Source organism: Heloderma suspectum, chromosome 2 (assembly GCF_057233095.1).
Source record: "Heloderma suspectum isolate Gila_16-S chromosome 2, 16-S_ref, whole genome shotgun sequence".
Taxonomy (NCBI): Eukaryota; Metazoa; Chordata; class Lepidosauria; order Squamata; family Helodermatidae; genus Heloderma; species Heloderma suspectum.
In genome coordinates, this window is record NC_139459.1 from 266,615,182 (window position 1) to 266,635,896 (window position 20,715).

General features: G+C 47.1%; 1 protein-coding gene across 1 annotated transcript in view; it reads left to right on the top strand.

Annotated features, from left to right (window-relative positions):
- The first annotated feature begins 7,997 nt into the window (after positions 1 to 7,997).
- Positions 7,998 to 20,715, top strand: part of SLC6A7 (solute carrier family 6 member 7) — a 38,410-nt gene continuing 25,692 nt past the window's right edge. The window contains exons 1-5 of the mRNA XM_084829809.1: positions 7,998 to 8,030; positions 8,365 to 8,432; positions 9,541 to 9,745; positions 11,599 to 11,746; positions 12,711 to 12,769. Of these exons, the coding sequence (XP_084685935.1) occupies positions 7,998 to 8,030; positions 8,365 to 8,432; positions 9,541 to 9,745; positions 11,599 to 11,746; positions 12,711 to 12,769 (513 nt within the window). The remainder of the gene's footprint in view (positions 8,031 to 8,364; positions 8,433 to 9,540; positions 9,746 to 11,598; positions 11,747 to 12,710; positions 12,770 to 20,715) is intronic.

The following is a 20,715-nucleotide window of genomic DNA, read 5'->3' on the forward strand; positions in this document are numbered from 1 at the left end:
TATTTATTTAAAACATTTGTATCATGCCCTGTATCATTAAGATCTCAGGGTGGCATACAGATAAAATCAATTTGAACAGTATAAAACAATAACAGCTAAAAACATATTAAATCATTAAACAAGCTAATACCAATTAAAATCTAAAACAATAAAACAGTTAAAACAGTGTGCTACTTTAGGGAATGCATTTAGCCTTCAAAGCCATGTTTTTACTTGGTGCCAAAATGAAACCAATGTATGTGCCAATCAGGCCTCCAAGGGGAGGGCATTCTACAACTGGGATAACACAGCAGAGAAGGCCCTATGCCATCCCCTACCTATATGTTCTTTTGCCAGGGGTGGGGAACCCCTTTCAGACTGAGGAGCAAATTCAATTTCCAAGACACTCTTGGGGGCCACATTCCAGTGATGGATGGGGCTAAAGGCAAAAGGAGTGGGGCCAAAAATACCCCCCCCCCAACATAATGTAACTTAAAGCTCTCACTGCCAGTAACTCAGCTTTAGGAGGGGCATTTCAACTGCCGCAATGGCAAAAAAAACTGCACAAAAGCCAAGAAACCACCAAACAATCAGTAGTTGTGGGAAAGGGGTAGGGCCAGGGGATGGCCATCTGGAGAACGCCAGCGGGCTGTGTTGCGACCAAAGAGGGCTGCATTTGGCCCCTGGGCTTGAGGTTCCCCACCCCTGTCCTATGTCATCCCCTATGTATATGCTTCTGTCAGCCTCATTCACTCACTCCTGGTCCCCCTGGTGCAGTCAGGGCAGAACTTTGGTGCAGAAGTCCGAGCTGGAAGGCCTTCAAAGGCAGCAGGTCCAGCTTACCACATCCTGAAGTAAGTGACATAATACTCGTGACCCTCTCAAGCAGGGTGAGCACAGCACAGGACCATTAGTTCTGCATCCACAATTACCTAAATGTGCTATTGGTTGCTACACTTCCTTTACAAAAATGCCTGCTGTCTGCCAACATTCAGAATGAAGCACTTTCAGACAGAGACACTCCAGGTTAAAGAAGCACGCACACACACGCACACACACACTTTTACTCGTGCGCACAATTCATTCTGAATGCAGCAGCATGTGCCTTTTGCCTTTGATGAACATTTGGGTGAAGAGACTCCTCTTGATCTTTGAGAGAACGCTCATGGCTTGGACATTTCTCTGCTTTCCCTTTCTACATCTCTCCTTAATTGCACATCACCAGCTTTCACCCCAAATGACCCCTCCCTCCCTTCACGATGTATATTCAGCCCATTGAACTGAGACATCTCAGTTACTTAATTTATGCCAGGACTCAGTGGAGTTGGATCCAAAGCCAAGTGTCAACACAGGGCAGTTAGGCCTCCATCTTCCTCCTCAGCTGGTTGCTGGCCTTTTTTCTTCGCACCCCCAGACTCAGGAACGCCAATGAACATCTGCGGAGTGCCTTTTTCTCCCCACATGCCAGCCATGTATTTGAGGTTAAGGTGAGGATGATGGGTTGGAAGCTGAAGCTTCCAGACAGAGTACCAGCACCACGGTTTTTGCAAATTAAAACCAGGTTGGGGCTTTGCCTCTTATCCCTCCCACCAAACACCAAGGTGCCTGCTTGACTAGCTTACGTATTCTTGTTTCCACAAAATGTAACCCTTCCATTAATTATATTTCCCTTGGAGGAGCAGCAGCTGAGCTTCAAACGGCCCTCAATTAATTATATTTCCCTTGGAGGAGCGGCAAGGTGAGGAATCGACATGCGCATCCATGTAATCATGTTTCTGTCATGCTTTTGCCAGTAGGGGGAGCAAGGATATCAGGCACTGGCTCAAAAGACAAGTGCTGTGGTGACTCCTGAGCCCCTAGAACACTTCCCTAATCTGGGACACAGCGCAGTGTGAATCTGTTTAGAGGTGGGGGCAGGGGTGTGTGTGACGGCACTGCAGAACTAGAGGCGCATCAAGCCAGTTAGCAAGAAACAGGCAGGAGAGAAAGAAAAATGGGGGAAGACAAAAGAAAAACCTGAAATCCCTGCGATAACTGTGGAGCAAAATAAGGGCCTGTTTCATGTTGATTGAAAACATTTATAGTTGTACACTGAACAGCATGCAGGAGCTGCCTGGTCAAACCCAGGGAGTCACTGTATTTCTGTTCCGCTGCTGCATATTTATTCCATATCCATGTTTTTCGATGGCTCACGCTTGGTCCTAGCCCAGCATAGGGATGTCAGAGAATTCCGCGACGGATCTCGGTGAGGTCGAATGCCAGTGCATTCGGCCCCCCGAAATCCATCGCGGAATGAAGCCCCTGCCCCCCCCACGAAAGGTGCATGGGACGAAGTCCCTGCTGCCCCCAACCCACGAAAGGCGCGCGAAATGGAGCACTTACCTGCTCCCGTCTGTGCTGCTTTGCGAATGGCGGCCGTCCTGCGGCCGCCATTCACTTCGTCTTCACTTCGCCATTCCACTTGCGTCCCTGCAGAGGCCGTGATAGGCTACGTAAGTATTTACATAGCCTATCACGGCAGGGGGGGGAAATCCCCAGTGTACGCAAATGGGGGCAGCTACCGCCATTTGCGTACGCTGGGGGTTTCCCCCCTGCCGTGATAGGCTACGTAAATATTTACGTAGCCTATCACGGCTCAATACAGGGATGCAAATGGCGGCAGCTACGACAGCCGCCATTTGCATCCCTGCAGGGCTGCCCAGTGGCTGGATGTCTGGCTGAGAGTGGCTGGCAAGCCGCAGAGCCGCCAGCCGGGCAGGATTCCAGGGGGGAGGACCAGATCGCCTTCCCCCCGTCGAGGATTCTGGGGGGGGGGACGGAGTGCCTCCCCCCCCCGTGGATTGCCCGGCGCGGAGCCAGGTAGGTGTTTCGTACATCCCTAGCCCAGCTCTATTATGCTTATTTGGAAGTTAGCGAATAGGAGCAGATTGCTTGCCGTCTTTAAAGTGAGACCAGTAGACGGTGAGACAGCCTTTAGGATTTGTGAGTCCACCCAATGTTTCACAGAGTGGTGCTTCTGGAAAAGTAGCCTGAGATATCTGAGTCTGATTCGCTGGCGGCAGAGAGAAGGGAAACCGAAAAGGAAGCAACGGCTGAGAATATCGGTGCTTCCAAACTAGGAACGTGGTGTGGACCGTGTGGTGGAGGCTGGTGGCTCTGATGCCAGTGGGGTGGTGAATCCACTCCGGGTTTCAGTGCATAGCACCTTGGATAGCTGCTTTAGCGTTCTGCCTGGTTCGGACTGAAACCCAGAGGGGATTCACCACCCCACTGGCATCAGAGCCACCAGCCTCCACCGATGCGGTGTGAAATAAATGGCGCCCACTGTGATGGCTACGCGTGCTGAGCTTCAAATGTCTGCTCAGGTGAATTGGGCTCTCCTCGTCCCCACCAATAGCAACTATGCCTTAGCTGCAGCAGGTTGGGATGGAACACAGAGGGAGGGATGCACAGAAAAAGTGCAATACCTCCGCAGCCTTGGAAATAAATTGCGATGCTGCTCGTAACTTACAGCAGAAGAGCACCAATGACTCGCAGCCATCCAGAAGCAGTCCAGATGAATAGATAGGTGTGAGGCAGGACACAGAACCTGTGTCAAGGAGTTGGGGCTGATAAGGTCTAGCAACCGTTAGACACTCGGATGGAAGGCTTGGAGAGAGCTCGAAAAGGTGCTTTCTACTGCTGCAACTAGCAACAGAACTGCAGGTGTTTTATAGGGCGTGGCAAGCATTCTGTTCTCAAACCAGGCAATTACTATAGCACTACCATCAGCCCCAGTCAGCATAGGCAATGGTCAGGGAGTCGTAGTCCAAAATATCTAGAGGGCACCAGGTTGAGGAAGGCTGCTACAGGACTCGGTAAATTTATTTATTTATTATTTATTATTGCATTTATATCCCGCCTTTTTTCCTCTTGCAAGGAACCCAAGGCGGCTTACATTATCCTCCTCCTCCTCTCCATTTTATCCTCACAACAACAACCCTGTGAGGTAGGTTGGGCTGAGAGTGTGTGACTGGCCCAAAGTCACCCAGTGAGCTTCCATGGCCGAGTGGGGACTAGAACCCGGATCTCCCAGCTCCCAGTCCAACACTGTTGCCACTACACCACACTGGCTCTAAATTTCTAAATTTCTTTCTAGCATTCTAAATGCTAGAAAGGTATTCCACTCTGCCCCAGCCATTTCTATTGCCGCTGTGAAAAAAAGCCCCTCAGGGCATTCAGATCTGGAGGTACACTCTCAAACGTAACCTAGCATCCTCGAGCCTCAATAACTGAAACTCATCCAATAAAACTGGACTGGACAGTGCTCCGGACACCTCTACAAATGGAACTGCATTAATTGTGGTGTCCAATTCCTGACGGATTTGAGCAACTTTAGCTTCAAAGTGCTGTGCAAACTCGTCACAGCGTGCTACCTAAGATTCCACCGTTTCTCTCCCTGGAACAGATTGTAGCAGGCCACGAACTACTTGGAAAAGCTCCACTGGATGACACTGAGAAGATGCAATGGTGGTGGAAAAGAACTCCCTTCTTGCCACCATCACTGCCACAAAGTAGACTCAATAGTGAGCTCTAACCTGTGTTCAGTCAGCATGAGTTTTCCTCCACCTATGTTCTAGCCATGTTCCTTCTTGCTTAATTGCCCTCAGCTCAGGTGTATCCTAAGGAGATGGCCGGGCTCTGTTCAGAGGGAGAGAGCATTTGGGCACAATCATGTCAACTGCCCGAGTCATCTCTACATTCACAGACCTGGGCTTCAACAGGAGCACCAACCATACCAGCAGGAAAATCCCCCAGAGCCCTCTGGAATCCATCAGAATTCATTAGCCACCAAGGGCAAACCATTTTAATAGGTCCCTCACCCTTGCAAAGGGGAAAGTCCACTGAGAGTCTAAATCATAGATAATAATGATAATATTGGCATACAAAAGATCTCAACTGGACCTCTGGATGTTGATGGAAATTGTCTCACTTCTTGCTTGCTTGTATTTCCTCCCTTTTAGGCTGCTATTGTGCTCATTGGAAGGACAGATACTGAAGCTGAAGCTCAAATATTTTGGCCACCTAATGCGAAGAGAAAACTCCCTGGAAAAGACCCTGATGCTGGGAAAGACTGAAGGCAAAAGGAGAAGGGGACGGCAGAGGATGAGATGGCTGGATAGCATCACCGATGCAATGAATATGAACTTGAGCACACTCCGGGGGAGAGCGGAGGACAGGAAGGCCTGGCGTGCTATGGTCCATGGGGTCATGAAGAGTCGGACACGACTTAATGACTGAACAACAACAATTGTTTCTGGGGGCAAAGGAGTGCAGAAGATCACAGCTAAGGTGAGATTATATCTAGTACATTCACATCGATCTTAAAGGATGATGGACAAGAAAACCTGCTATCAGTTCTGTGGGTCTAACCTTACACAGCCTCAGAGAAAAGTAAAACAGGGACAGGGAAGCAACAGATAATAAGGTACAAACATGCTGTAAGCAAAGGAAACTATACCTCCCTGGGTTGAGATGAGGACAGCTGCAGTGTAGATGTGTCCTAGAATGACTGCAGATAGTGTCCACTCATTTATTTAAGGTGAGTGCTCAGTAATAAACCAGGATTCGCTCATAAGGGAAGTGATATTTCTGCAAATTACATGTGGAAAAGACAATACTTTGAAAGAACCTTGCATCTGCAAATGTGCCCATTCACAAAAACTCATTGACTTTCCTTTTGTTTGCATGAACGGCCTTTATGGTTTGTCCACGCTACCTAAAATCTTTAGTTCCCTTATTTTCGCCGTAGTCTACGTAAATCTTTACGTAGACTAGACATGCCAAAATAAGGAACGCAAATGGCAGCGCCCCATGGGAGCTGCCATTTGCGTACGCGCTTTTTTTTTTTTCTTCTAAAGTCAGCCGTGATAGGCTACGTGACGATTTACGTAGCCTATCACTGCTGACTTTGGAAATCTAGCCGTGATAGGCTACGTAAATCGTTACATAGCCTATCACGGGTGTGTGTTGTTGTTTTTTTACTTTACTTTTTTTTTTTTGCAATGGCGGCGGTGGCAGCCAGTCGGGAGACCAGCTGCCGCCCCCGCCCCCACTGAACCGCCACCGAACCGCCGCCGGGACCCGCTGCCGTGAGGGACATTCGCCGAAGGTAAGTCCCATCCCGGGGGGGGCGGGGGGCCGGCGGAGAATTTCCCCAACACTTTCGGGGGGGCGAATGCATTGGCACTCGGCCTCCCGAAGATTCGTGGAGAAATTCTCCACCAACCCTATCTGGAACAGGGCAGGGCAGCAGAGCTCCCTTACGTGAGCTCCGCCAGTCTGCTCTGTTCCAGAAACAAGCAGTTCCACTTGCATTGGAATGTCCCTGGAAGCACTAAACTTCTGTTCTGCAAGCGGTGGGTGCCGCTTGCAGAACAGAATCAGGGGGGCTGACTGCACATGGGCACTGGATTCTGCCACTGGATTCTGCCCCCTACAGCGCACATACATTCCAATGGTATGCATTTCCCCCTAGAATACTCATTTTTGTCTACATCTCTTCTAAAATGCACCTTTTGGAGCCAAGAACTGCATCACAAAATGTGATGAAGTGTGCAAACAGAAGGATAACTGTATGCCGGTCCACATATTCATCAGGGAAGTCTGAATTCGATAAGTTCGCTTAAAACTGAGGACCAAACAGAATTCTCCAGCACCCCCACTCCTAAATCCATTCAACGTGTAGGTCATTGCAGTTTTGAAGAGCAAGCGATCTCTTGAACACTGCACTGGTGTGGGGAAACCCCTGTGATGGTGAACTAAGAACATAAGGAGAGCCTTTCAGGAACAGACCAAGCCGAATCTAGTCCAGCTTCGTGTTTCATGTCAGAGAAATCTGCAAGGGATTCAGATAAAAGCTGGTGTGGTGTAGCGGCTAGAGTGTTGGACTGGGAGTCGGGAGATCCGGGTTCTAGTCCCCACTTGGCCATGGAAGCTCCCTGGGTGACTTTGGGCCAGTCACAGACTCTCAGTCCAACCTACCTCACGGGGTTGTTGTTGTGAGGATAAAATGGAGAGGAGGAAGATTCTGTATACCGCATTGGGTTCCTTAAGGAGGAAAACAGGCAGGAAATAAATAAATAAATAAATAAATTTGGATTTCTATGCATCCGACCTGCAGATCCTGCAGCAGACTGGCTTTTTCTGAGTCACACAGATTCCACAGACTCACAGACCATTTTTTAAAAAACTTTTGGGGGGAATTTTCAGAAGTGCACCCTAGTGTTAAGGTGTGTTAGCTCCAATGTGCATATGCAAGCAGGAATGAAGTTCTCATACATTCCTAAAATAAATAAAATTTTAAAAATCCAATCCCGTCAGTGAGTGGATGATGGAACAAAAGATGCCTGACAATCCATGAAACACAGATGGAATGGATTTAACAAAATCCGTACATGCCTAGTTTCATGACTCTGGAAAGCCCATAAGCAGGACATAAAGGCAGACTGTTGCTACCCCAGGAACTGATATTCCGAGGCATTGTGCTTCCGAACATGAGCAGACCTGGCTACTAGCCATCCGCACAGCCATGCTCCAGGAATCCTGCCCCTAGGGTACAGCCACTGGCCCACTCCTCACTTGCTGCTCGTCAGACTGCCGTTTCCATCTAATTCAAAGCAAACCTGTGTGTGCCAGCCAGTCTGCGCTGCTCCTAGCCCTCCCCAGCAGCGCTCTCTCTCTCTCTCTCTCTCTCTCTCTCTCTCTCGGTCTGCCTCCTTCCAGATAGTGTTGTTAACATCCCTTCTCACTGTGCCAGTTAACGCTCAGCCAAGCAGCCATCCAGGAAAGGGGCAGAAAAGAGAATCGGAAGGCGATCTGTGGATCTCATTTTTAATCTGTGGATCTGCTCATTTATTTATTTGGGGGGGACGCTCCTCTTCCCCACTGCTGTAGAGACAGAGACCATCTCCAGAACAAGTGGAAGAGTGAGAGAGTGCAAACGCTGGGGAGGGAGTGCATAGCAACGCGACTCCACCATGAAGAAGGGCAAGGAGCAGCGTGCGCAGAAGGTAAGAGGCCGCAGCGTTTGGCACCAGAGGCACCCCCTGAGATGCCACAAAGAAGAGGGGAGGGGGAGCTGGAGCAGGTGGTGCCTTTGTCATAGTCATACAGAGCGGGGAAAGCTGGTGAAGGCTGGGAGCCAGAACCACAGCCCAAGGTGAGGGGGGCAGGATTTGCCTCCTCCTCCTCCGGGACCAAGGACTTAGGAATGATTTGTCTGTTGCCACTGGGAAGAGCAATGAGTTCTGCTCCCGGAGCCGGAGGCAACAGATGAGGCAGGTGGGTGGCCAGGTGGGAGGCTGCCATTTCATAATGAGCTCTTCCGCTTCTCACCCCCTTTAGTTAGCAAGTTTGCTCAGCGCTGGCACTGTGCAAATAATTGGAGGCACCCGCTCTAGCCAGCTGGCCTCGTGAGGAGGATGCTTTTCCTGGTAGGCAGCAGGTGTTTCCGCCAGGATGATTCACGTTGTGGCTGTTGGGAGAGGGAGGCTCATGTGCAAGGCCCTAGTCCTTGTCCTGTTTGCCTCCAATACCCTCCTCCTCCTTGCCCTCCCACAGCATCCAAAGTGTAACAGGTGCTAGGGGGCATTGCGGTGGCAGGGAAGAAGGGAGAGGCTGTGGGGAATGCTGAACAGCACCCAGCCTGTCTTCCAGCTTCGGCTTTTGAGCTTCAAGAGGACTGGGGCCCATCTCCGTGGGGGGTTGACTCCGGTTCTACTGCGTCTCACAGACGATCATGGCAGATGACATAAGCCCCACTCCGCATCAACTGCGCATTTTTCTGCCCGAAAAGCTGCTTCTTTGCAAAGCTGTTTTGCGCCAGATTTCCCTGTCACAATGTGGTTTGGGAGTCTGTGACCTCAGTTGGCTTCAGTGCCAGCTGTGGGGAGCAGCACTGATAGGTGGGAAGGGGAAGTTGCATCATGAAAGGGTGGACATGAGGAGAGGTGTTGGCTAACCATGTCTACTCAGAAGTAACTCATTGTCTTCCATTGCACTTCACTGAGTCAGGGAGCGAGGAGAGAGGCATGGAGCAAGCCTCCACTCATTCGCTGCCCCGCAGTTGATGACATTCAGTTCTACTCACAGGACTCCCCCCCCCCAACTAATGTGGTTTCAGGTGCAGTTTGCTCTGTGAAAGTGGGTTTCTGAAAAATGTATACACCATGTGCATACCATGTATACTGGCTATGTTTGCCACAGGAAGCGCAAACCCAATTTCATGAAAATTTGGATTTAAATGGAATCGCCTCAGAAAGCGTCTCCGTGTAGATAGGGCTGGGTTGCTGCTCCACATTGGGAATTGCTGGAGCAAAAAATTGGGCCAAGTCTATTGAGTTTCTCTGCGCTTCTTTGCATAGCCACTCCCCCCAAGCTGGCCTCCTCTGGCTGGCTTCCCCCTCTTTTTCCCTGGCAATCCTTGTGGTGGTAATTTCCCTTTCACCTCCCACCCTTATTCATACACCTCTACCTTCTTTTCTCCCTCTTTCTCTCGCTCAAACTTCTCACTCCACCCAGGGCCAGCCCACGGCGTTTCATTGCCAGAGGCAAAGCAGAGCAGCCAATGGCATCCCTTGCCCTTGGGACTGAAGTCCAGGCCGCAGAGCTCAGCCCCCCTCCCCCCAAGATCACCCTCAGAGGGGCAGATGATAAGGGCAGTGGCAAACAGGGATGCTCGTTTTACTATTTTTACTTTAAACATTTATTATCTCCTTCTACAATGGTACTTAGTCCCAAGTGAATATTTTTAGTATCAGGACAGCAGAAGAGAACCTAATTTTATTCCTGTAGCCATGCTGGTGCCATGATGAAATTCTGTTTAAAACATGAAATTCTGCACATGCTCAGAAACTCTCTTTGTTTATCAGAGTTGCCCAGCTTGGTGGGGGGGGAATCTAAAGGATGCCCCCTTTAAGACCATTATGACCAGGGTCCAAAATTACCTAGTTGCACCACTGGGAACATAGTCTCTAGGGCTGGTCAAGTTATTTTGGCAACTGAGGCAGAAAACCCCACAAGCGCCTTTCCCCCTCCCTGGCAGTACAAATACAATAATACATGTAAATTACAAGCAATTTGCTGCCCTTGCATGACATCCCAAACCAGCTGCCTGAGGCAGGTGCTTCATTCTGCCTACTGCACCTCTCTCCCATCTCCCCAGCCTTCTTGGCTCCTTGGTGGACCTCTCATGGCTTAGATCAGCAGTCCCCAACCTTTTTGGCACCAGGGACCGGTTTTGTGGAAGACATTTTTTCCACGGACCGGGGGGGGGATGGTTTTGTTGGCGGACTTCCGGCCGCTGGGATGCAAATGGTGTCCACTATGCGGATGCCATTTGCGTCCCAGCGGCCGGAAGTCCGCCAGCGGCTGGAGCTGGCTGGCAGCTCTGCGGACTCGCCACGGAGCAGAGCAGGCCAGGGCCGGCAAGGATTCTGGGGGGGAGGGACAGATCGCCCCCCCGCCGACCCCCGCCAACCCAAGGTAAGGGGGTTTCGCACACCCCTACGGCCCGGTTCCTAACAGGCCACGGACCGCTACCGGTCCGCGGCCCGGGGGTTGGGGACCCCTGGCTTAGATCATTTCCAAAGACACTCTGAAAGCTCGTCATTCAAGAGGTGACAGCGAAATAAGCTTAGGGCAATGAGGGAGTTCTTTCTGTTTGTGAATGGAAGAAAGATGCCCCTAAATGTCTATAGCTAAAGGAGGCTCTGTGACTCTCCAGCATAGGAATAGGAACACAGGAAGCTGCCCTGTACTGAATCTGACCCTTGGCCTGTTTAGCCCAGTATTGTCAACACTGACTGGCAGTGGCTCTCCAGAGTTTCAGGCCGGAGTCTTTCCAGCCCTGCTGGAGATGCCGGGCATCGAATCTGGGACCTTATGCATGCACAGCAGGTGCGGTTCCCCGTACTGCCCCCACCAGGAGCCCTTTAGGCGATAGGGCAATGGTGCATATGAGTAAAGGAGGCGATGTTTGGGGCAACGGATGGGATGCTGTCAACGCTTTCTCTTCCTGAGCAACATATTTCAAAGATGGTGACTTCTTATAGGAGGTTCCCTCCAAACTATATGGGGCAGAGCAGGAAGAGGAGAAGGAGTGTGAAGCAATAGGCAACCCATGCCATGCACCTTTTATGTAGTCTGGTCTTCCTTGAGTCTCCCTCCCTCTCTCTCTCTCTCTCTCTCTCTCTCTCTCACACACACACACACACACACACGCACACAGATGTGACAGGGTATGTAGCAAGGAAACTGAAATAAATCCAAATGATCTCTAGTGTGTCTCCAGTACGTCAGTGGTTTGCTCAGTCTTTGAAATGAATTGCCCAGCCAGTCACTTCCTTATCTATATCCTGTGGGCTTTAGAACAGAACCGAAAACCAAAGAGGCATGGGCCAGCAGCTCAACATGCCTGTGCGCACGGACCTGCACACCTCACATCCATGTGGTGGCACTTCCACACTTGCTATTCACCCTAATGAGCACGTTGTGTACTGTCATTTGGGTCTTGTTTGAATCACCTTGACGTCTTTCATTCCCCTTGGCTCCCGATAACTATTTCCCCTCCTTCTGCAGATGCCTGCTAACCACTCAGAGAGCTCTAGCTGTGAAAGTTCACGAGACCTGCAGGTGGTCTCCTATAAGGACAACCATCCTGCCCCTGCTCGGTGCTTGCCTTTGGACAGAAAGTATGAGAACAAAAAGGCTTCCTCTCTTGTGGCTGGTAGTGGGGAAAGCAAATGAAAGCTTTGCTGAGGTTCGGATAAAACAGTGAGTCCTGTTTTGCTTTGGAGTGACGTTCAAGATGGCTTCATGCCATCTCTAGTTGTTCCTGGGCCAGCAATGCTGGATAAACTGATATGGGGATGAAGCACACCACGGCCATTTCCCCAAAGAATGTACTTCACTACCACAGTGTGGTGGGGAAGTCTACAGAGCCTCAGTGGCATCATCTGGTAGCTCAGACAGACTGAAACCATCCAATTCCTAGGGCACTGACCGATATTAGCTTTCTTTACTTTTGTGGGTGACCAACACAGCGACATGCCAGACAGAAGTATCAGTAGGGTGGCCACATGTGCCCCCCACACACACACACATACACACACACATACACACACACACACACACACACACAAAAGTGTCACCAAAAAAGAAGACCAAAGAGGGCTCATAAAATGGACATATGCTAATTTGTATGTACAGATGAGCCTTCCCCAATCTGGCACCCTCCAGATGTGTTGGATCACAACTCTGATCATCACCAGCCAGCATGCTATCTAGGGATGGTGGGACCTGTAGTCCAGCTTAAGGAAGGTTGGAATTCATGCAAATTTAGAAATGCAATATATCACATCATGTGCGCCTCGCTCACTCTTCTGCTTAGGTGCTTCTGCTGGGCACCTTCGAGGCCCAGCTCTTCCTTCTGATGGTTCTTTATCTTTATACCAGACTTGGACTGGACAGCCCTTCACATAGAGACACTTTGAAATGGAGGACTGTCCTCTTGACAGATCTTCAAATAAGGACTGTTACTCTGTCACGTAAGACATATGGCCACCCTGGGAATCAATAATCTCTTTGCTGATTGCTGCTGTTCTGAGCATACCAGCAAGATCACCATTGAAAGGGGAGCAGCCATAGCATTAAGCCAGTAGATGGTAACTCCAAGCTCCCTGTAATAACAGGAAGCTCTTCTATGAAGCACTTCCTGTTCTGTTTCCTGGTTTGTGGCTACCATTCCTGGGTAAACTGACATCTGGAAGCCTGAAGAGACATGGCAGCCATCATGGGATTGTCGCCAAAAAAGCAACCTCGTTTCAGGGTCCCTTTGCTCTCCCAGTAATGTGTCGTTGAGGGAATGAGTGGCATGCTGTGCCCTCCTCCCAGCAGCAGCTAATAATGTAGAGTGTAGGCAGGCTACTTAGACATTATGGGGAGTTGCCTGGGCAGCAACCCTGTGATTGCCATCACGATTGGACGTATGGAGATGCTCCCATGGCAAAATACTGTTTGGGGGTGGGAATATTCATTTGCTAGGGGTTGGGATCTGTTGTTTTCTCAAGCTGCCAGCTTGTGACTCAGTAGTGACACAGATGTATTTCTTAAAGTGAGGGATTATTTTCTCCAATAACTCTGTGTTCTGAGTCTGGTACAGAGCCAATGATCATAATTAGTAAAAGAAAGGCTTTAGTAGTGTTTTTACACACATTGTAACTCTTCTCCTTTCCCAAAAGGCTGTTTATCACATCTATCTGATGCTTATTAGAATAATAGATTTGGCAGACTTTGACACTGGAATATCTAATAGTCCTTGCTATATCTGATCTGAGCCATTGATCAAACTGGCCACAATAATCTCAGCTACAATTAATCTTGAATACATTGCATATGATCTGCAATGTGAAACAAATATCCACAATTTGAAAGTAGAAAAAGTAGATCTTGCCACATTTAGAAAGTTTAGCTGGGATCATATACAAATTCAAAAATATCACAGCAAAACCATGACAAACAATTTACCTGGCTAATCTTAGCTTCTTTGGGTCTTCTGCCAAAATTACTTGAAAGATTGGATTTTTTTAAATGAATAGTCTGTTCCACCTTTAGTTTTTCTTGTTAAAAAAAAGCCAAATAAGATGATTAAAGAGGTTTCTTGTATTTCCTGCTGTAAATAACATATTGGAAGATAGGTCATTGCCAGCTTTGCAAATTATTCTGTAAATGTGCAACTTCTATATTAATAGCCTAATCCAGGGGTGGGCAACCCACGGCCCTCAGCTGCTCCCTCTGCAGCCCGCAACTCCAAGGAAGCCCCACAGACTTCTCTGTGCAGCCCATCTGATCAGCCCAGCATGGAAAAGACTGCGCTTCTTGCACTGCTCATAGCAGCCCCAATGCAGCTGGGATTGTTGGAGGGATGGGAGGAGGCTTTAGCCTCCCCTCTCTCAGTGACCCAGAAGTAGTCAGGATCGTTGCTTCCCAACCACTAATGGTGGCAGGGAAGCAGTGATCCCAATTGGGATTGTGGGAGAGGGGCTTTAACCTCCCTGTCTCCCAGCGATCCCATCACCCCTGCAAGTGTGTGTTCATGTGTGCATATGCATTTAAATGTATATGTATGTGCACATGATGTAGTGCTCAAACCACCACCCAGAATCACGTGCAGTGTTATTCCTTTGTGGAGCTATGCAAGAGTTCTGTCCTCATTCTGTGGAATGGTCCTGACTTCTGACACCATGTTTAATGAATACCTGAGGCTGCAGTTTCTTAACAATAACTATTATCAAGGGATGTCACGGGAGTCCAAGACGGAAGTGGAGTCTGGTGGATTACCCCCCACTCGGCCTCCCGGACCCCATTTGCCAAGCTGCCACACTCACTGGACCTGTTCGCTGAACCACTGCGCGGTCTGCGAGTGCCTGGTGGCCACCCATTCCTTCACCAAGCTGCCATTTTGCAAAAAAAAAAAAAAAAAAAGGCGGCTCGTGTTGTTCCATAGAAGTAATGTTGTGTAAATGGTGGCTGTAAAGGGGCCACTTACACAACATTAGAGGAGTAACATTTCAGGCCTGCAATATTGTGTGAATGGCCCCTTTATGGCCACCATTTACACAACATTACTTTAACAGAAAAGCCAGAGCTGCCACTTTTTTTGCCAAATGTTGGCTCAGTGAGGGGTTGGGTGGCTGCTGGGTGCTTGCTGGGTGCCCCTGACCCTGTAGCAGCTTGTCCAGGGAGCTGAACAGGGGTGGGCAGGCAGTGGGGGGGGGTGGCGAGTGCCCAATGTCACTGACTGAAGTGAGTCCATCCATCTCTACTATTTTATTAACTACAAATTAGAGGAGAGTTCTAACAAACCCACTAGTGTGGGGTTCTGTTTCTTGTGCAAAGCCTTCTGCTTTTAGTTTCACTTTTCCATATAAGGTATTGTCTCTCAGTCTCTATTGAGGATCATATTTCACTACACTCAGGGCTGAAAAGGCTGACTAGTCTTGGGCTAATCAGTGGGGAGTTGTTGCCTAAAAAAATAGATTGGGGGTGTGTAGGGGCCCACCCACAGCTCCTCATGTCAATCCTTTGCCCAGCCCCAGGAAACGCCTTGTACCACTTGATAATCACCAGATAATTCCACTTCGTATATATTGCAAGGCCAGATATTCATTGTTGCTTGGGCAAATTACATTTCTTTTAGTTTCACCAGTTGTCAAGGGCTCCTTGGAGGCCTCTCTCAGTCTAATCCAGTAGCCAAGTCCAGACACAGACAAATGGATTCTTTTCAAAGCTTTATTCCTCTTTTACAACTTAACAACTCTACTGTTAGCAACTAGATATGAGCAGCAGAGTACCTATGCCCTAAGTTGGAACAGTTGGTCCCCGTTTGAAAGGGAATTACTGGCAGACCCCTGAATTTAAGGACTAGGGAGAGTCCCTCCCCTTTTCCCTTGGATCCTCTGGGCGCAGCTGTTGTTTGCGCGCCAACCGGGCACTACGCCTCCTTTCTCCACCCTCCATTTGGCGCCGCTCTCTGCATCGGCGTCGCGCATCCATCAAGTCCATCAAGTCTGCTTCCCGCACTCTGTCACTCCCAGGACTGCTATCTAAGCTAGGAATGCTGGTGGGAGGAATCTCCGTCAGCTGTTGACCCTGGGAAAGAGGAGAGCGCTCCTCTCCCAGGAGCGACTCCTCTTCCTCAGAATCAGAACTACTCTGGGATTCTATGGGCTCAGTGTCCACCCTGACACCAGTTTGCTTTCTGGGTAATGAGTGTTTTGTGACTGCCCACACCCACCATGGCAGCCATTTTATGAATGGGCAAGCCCTGTGGCACCCGTTTTGTGACAGCACCCACAACACTCTCTGAAAATTCCAATTGTGCCCACTTGCCATAGCATAACAGTGATCATGCTCAGTGGGAACTGGCCGGAGCTAGAAAATGGTTGAATTATATGACAGTGCCTTCACAGGAATGAACTCCAGGCTGATTCATACAACTGCAAATTAGGATCATTTTATACCCTGCTTTCCCCCTCCAAAAAAGGAGTTATATTTTGCAGCATACAAAATATAAAAGGCATTATCATTTCATTCATACATGCCAGTACTTAAATGTTTGTATAAAGCCAGGTTCTGGAGACCCTTTCCTGTAATCCTATGTTGTGTGTCTATGTGGAATTGGCTGTGGTTATTCAGTCAGAGAGGCATATACTCTTCCCATACTCAGATGCACACTCTTTCTTCAGACATCCCATGGCTCAGCTTATAGGTTCCAGGAATGGGCCAAAGTGAGCCCTGGCTAAGGTAATGCTCCACATGCAGCCAGTCTCCCCTTCCCCCCAGCACTGCCAGCCATAATGAATTATGTATGTGGGGGACTAGTCATGTGAACACATTACCACAACCCCAAATCTTCATTTTCCCTAGCCCGGTGCCCTCCAGCTATGTTGGACTACAACTCCCATCATTTCTAGCCAGGTTGCAGAAGGCTGCAGAAGTTTCACACAGTAATTTAGGGCACAATCCTATGCATGTTTAGACAGAAAAAAGTCCTACAAAAGTCATATGCTGGCTGGGGCATGCTGGGAATTGTAGGACTTTTCATGCATAGGGTTGCACCCTTAAGTATATGAGGGATGCGGAATCACAGTGACCAGGCATTTCCCCCACACATACTTATGCATGTCTTTTTTTTGGGCAGACAAAAAAAGAAAAGAAAAAAGGGCTAGACTGAAAATTTGCCATCACACAACAAATCAGCTTTGAGATGCTGATAAGAGAAAATGATCACCAGGAGGTGTGCCTAGAGTTCTCTTATGCAGAACATTCCCATAGGTGAAGGTCATTTAGATAACCAAAAGTGGGGAGAACAGTCCAAGCAGAATGTGTGGGAATGGAGAGATTAAAAGATCAGAGGTAAATAGTTGGGATCATAATATAGGCTGTAAATGGGATATAAGAGAAATGGCTAGTATTCCTATTCTAATGATTATTAATCATTAGACTAATGGCTATTCTAATGATCATTATTATCCTATTCTAATGAATTATCTAAGTATAATTATATAATTATATAATCGAATCTAATAATAATCTAATAATAATAATCCATAATTAGATGATAATAATCTAATAATCTAATTCTAATTATCTAATAATTCTAATGAATTATTCTAATGATAATTATTAGAATTATCCTATTCTAATTATTATTAGTCATTATGTGTGGGGAGGGAGAGATTAAGAGATCAGATGTAAGTAGTTTGGACCATAACATAGACTGTAAATGGGATGTAAGAGAAATTGCTAGTATTCCTATTCTACTGATTATTAGTCAACAGTCAACACTGATTTAGTGCCAGGCATGTGCTAGCTAAGAAACCAAAAGTCTTTTCATTTATGCAAGGAAAGTGTTTCCTAAGGAATTTCAGTTTTTTTAAAAAACAACAACTCTGGGTTGGATCTAGACTAAGTCATACTTAGAGCAGACCCACTGAAATCAGTGGGATTTACGTTAAAAATGACTAATTTAACTCCCATTGATTTCAGTGGATCTATTCAAAATATGAGCAAATTTGGATCTGTCCCACTGTTCTTTCACAGAACACTTCTGTGAAATACAAGTTTTTCTTCTTACCAATTTTAATGCAGAGAACACTGTATATATAGTCAATGTTTATATGTACTTTTCTTATGTGTGAACTTTGTTCATTTTAGAAAATGTTTATCCTTTTGGTGCAAAACACAGGATATATATTGCATCCAACTAGTTGTCATGCTTTCTCTGTGCTTTCACTTTTGTTTTTTGTAAGAAGGAATGATAACCAGATCCATTAGTATCTAGAATAAGGACCAGCCCCTTCCTTCCTCTTTTCAGTAAGCAACTGTTGTCACTGTTCAAAATGTATTGATTTAGACCTTGAAATACCAGTTCAGATGAAAATGTTTATTTCAAAATTATTTTTAATCCTTTGATTGTTCTCCAAAATGATGTAGGCCTAATCCTGCTCTCTTTACTGAGGCAGTACATTAAGTCAGAACTGCCATGCAGTATGTTTACTCAGAATTAAGGCCCACTGTTTCCAATGGAGATTACTCCCAGGAAAGTGTGCATAGTGTAGCACCTTAGAAAAAGATAGAATCTTTGACTTTTTCTTAATCCTTTGCAAAGTCAAAAGAAGTTTTGGGCAATCTTTGAAAATTGTGCTTTTACTTTTTTGTTTTTGTCCCTATAGGGAGTTCAGTTCAGTCAGTAGAAAATGAACACAGGGAGCTTTTGTGTGCTTTATATTATTATTTGTGCCATAAGGGCTCCTCTGTATGAGGAGGATACAGATTTTCTTGTCTGGGACTATCCTGCACACCCAAACCTTTCATCCAGTACCCATCTGAAACTTCCTTCCTGATATGTTTTACAAACATATAAAGCCATCTTATACCAAATCATATCATTGGTATATCTACTCCATTTGACCAGAGAGTGATTAAGAGCAGAGAAGGGATAGGGGAGAGAGTGTACTTGGTACTTTCTCCGCCACCTATTTTTCTGCTCCAAGTCCCAGCTTCGATAGTTTATCTAATGGGAGTGTCAAACAGGTCTTTGCCAAAGTGGGGGGGGGGGGTGCCATGTCCTAGGCACACAGGTAAGTGGTGTTAGTTGCAAAGCAGCTTCAATTCCAAAATTCAACCAATGCACTTCAAATTTTAGAGGCATTCTTTCTTACTGCCATGTGCGTGCATACACACACACACACACCATTTCCAGGTGTCTTGACCCAGCCTGACATTCAGGCACAACCTATTCCCATTATGCAGGTGGGTGCAAATTGGCTATAGAAATGGCCAAAATAATCTGCTGCCTGGGTTACCTACTGTGTAATATTTGCTGTGTGTAGCCATTAACATGCCAAAGCTAAAGAAAGTATTTGAACAAGACAACTTGACCTATAGCAACATTTCTCTTTGAGATATCTCTGTGATTCAATTCTTGTGTAAGTTAGATGATGTCCCTTTTGTCCAGTTTTCCTCTTAGCAGCTGAATATTCAGATCTGTTCAAAAGCCTGATTAAAACAGAAGTCTCTACTGTAATCAACCCTTCTGTGGGCATTTTACGTGTGTGTGTATCTATAAAGTTAGTAGTGTGGTAATTTGATGGTTAATTTCTGAATGAAGAATTCAGTGTGACTCAGTACAATATTGTATTAGATGAGGCCATCCAATTACCAGAGTTGGAAGTTGTGGATATCGTTATGAATGTCCAGTAGGGAGCTGTGACAAAACCCCTCTTGGAAAAAGCCTTCACTGGATTTCACCGACCTATATCGCAGTTGGACAGCCTCCAATTTGTGATTCCTGAGCAAGGTGAGGGAGCCTGTAGTGGTATCTAAGCTCCAAGTCTCTCAGGAGGACACCAGTTATCTGGATCCTTATCGGTCTGGCTTCCAACCTGGATTTCAGACTGAAACTGCCTCATTCGCTCTGGTGGATAGACAGATGTGTGACCCTGTTAATTCTCCTATATCTCTCAGCAGCTTTCAATTCCATCATCCATCATAACCTTCTAGATCCTTTCTTGGGGTGGGGGCACACCTTGCTTTGTTGGCTAACCTTTAAAGCCCTAAATGATCCAGGTTCGGGATAGCTGAAGGACTGCCTTGTTCCTGATATGCCTGCTCAGGAGCTCCATTCAACAACTGAGGTTCTGCTGTTGATTGTCTCCCTGCTGTCTGAAATTTGACAGGTGGAGACACAAGATGGCTTTCCCTATTGCTGTGCCAGGGCCATGGAACGCCCCATATGGCTACCTCACTGCTCGCTTTTTTAGCAAGCAGCTAAAATGTGGCTTTTAAAGAAAGCTTTTGGCTTAAATTAGTTTTATCTTGTGGCAGTTTTAATATTGTTAATTTTTTTTAATTGGTGGTTTTAAAAGAATCCACCTTGACAGTCTCTGACAGAGAGGTGGGATGTGAATATTTTCATTAACAAAATGAATAAATAAAATGTTGTGACGGTCCCCATAGGAAAATACAGAAGTTTTAGCAGTGTGTTCCCAGTAACCTTGCCCAGGATGGATTCATTGATAAAGATGTATTAGGGATACATTATTATCATCTAACAGTTTTTTAGATGGCATACATGTCTTGCACATGTAATGTCTCAGGTTTCTATAATTAGCAGGGCCAGGTAGCATATGCATGATCAAGGGACAAGGGACCACACCCCAACATGGACCCACTGATAAGATGCCCCTGGAGTTGCTCCTCCTCTTCACCCTTGCAACCTCCTCGTTCACCTACTTCTCACTCTGGGCCAGACAACGGTGCTGGTGAGAAGGAGCAATAGCAGATGCCATGGCCTACTTGCTCACTGGCTCTCTACCTGTCAAGCAATCAAGTAGTAGCAATGGTGAGAAAGAGGATGAGGAGCAATAGCAAGTGGTGACAATGATGTTGAGAAAGTAGGCTCCCTGAGGGAGGGGGGCCACTGAGGGTGCCTTGCCCAAGGGGCTTCAAAAACCTGGAGCTGGCACGGATAATTAGGATGAGGAAGATCAGATTGCAATCACTCCAGAGACAAACAGCAAAATAGTTAACAGTACTCATGTAACTTTAGGATTACAATATTAATAAAATAAAAAGTAGAACTATAAAGCAAATATGAACAACTCTAACTTTAAACCACAATTCACTACAAAA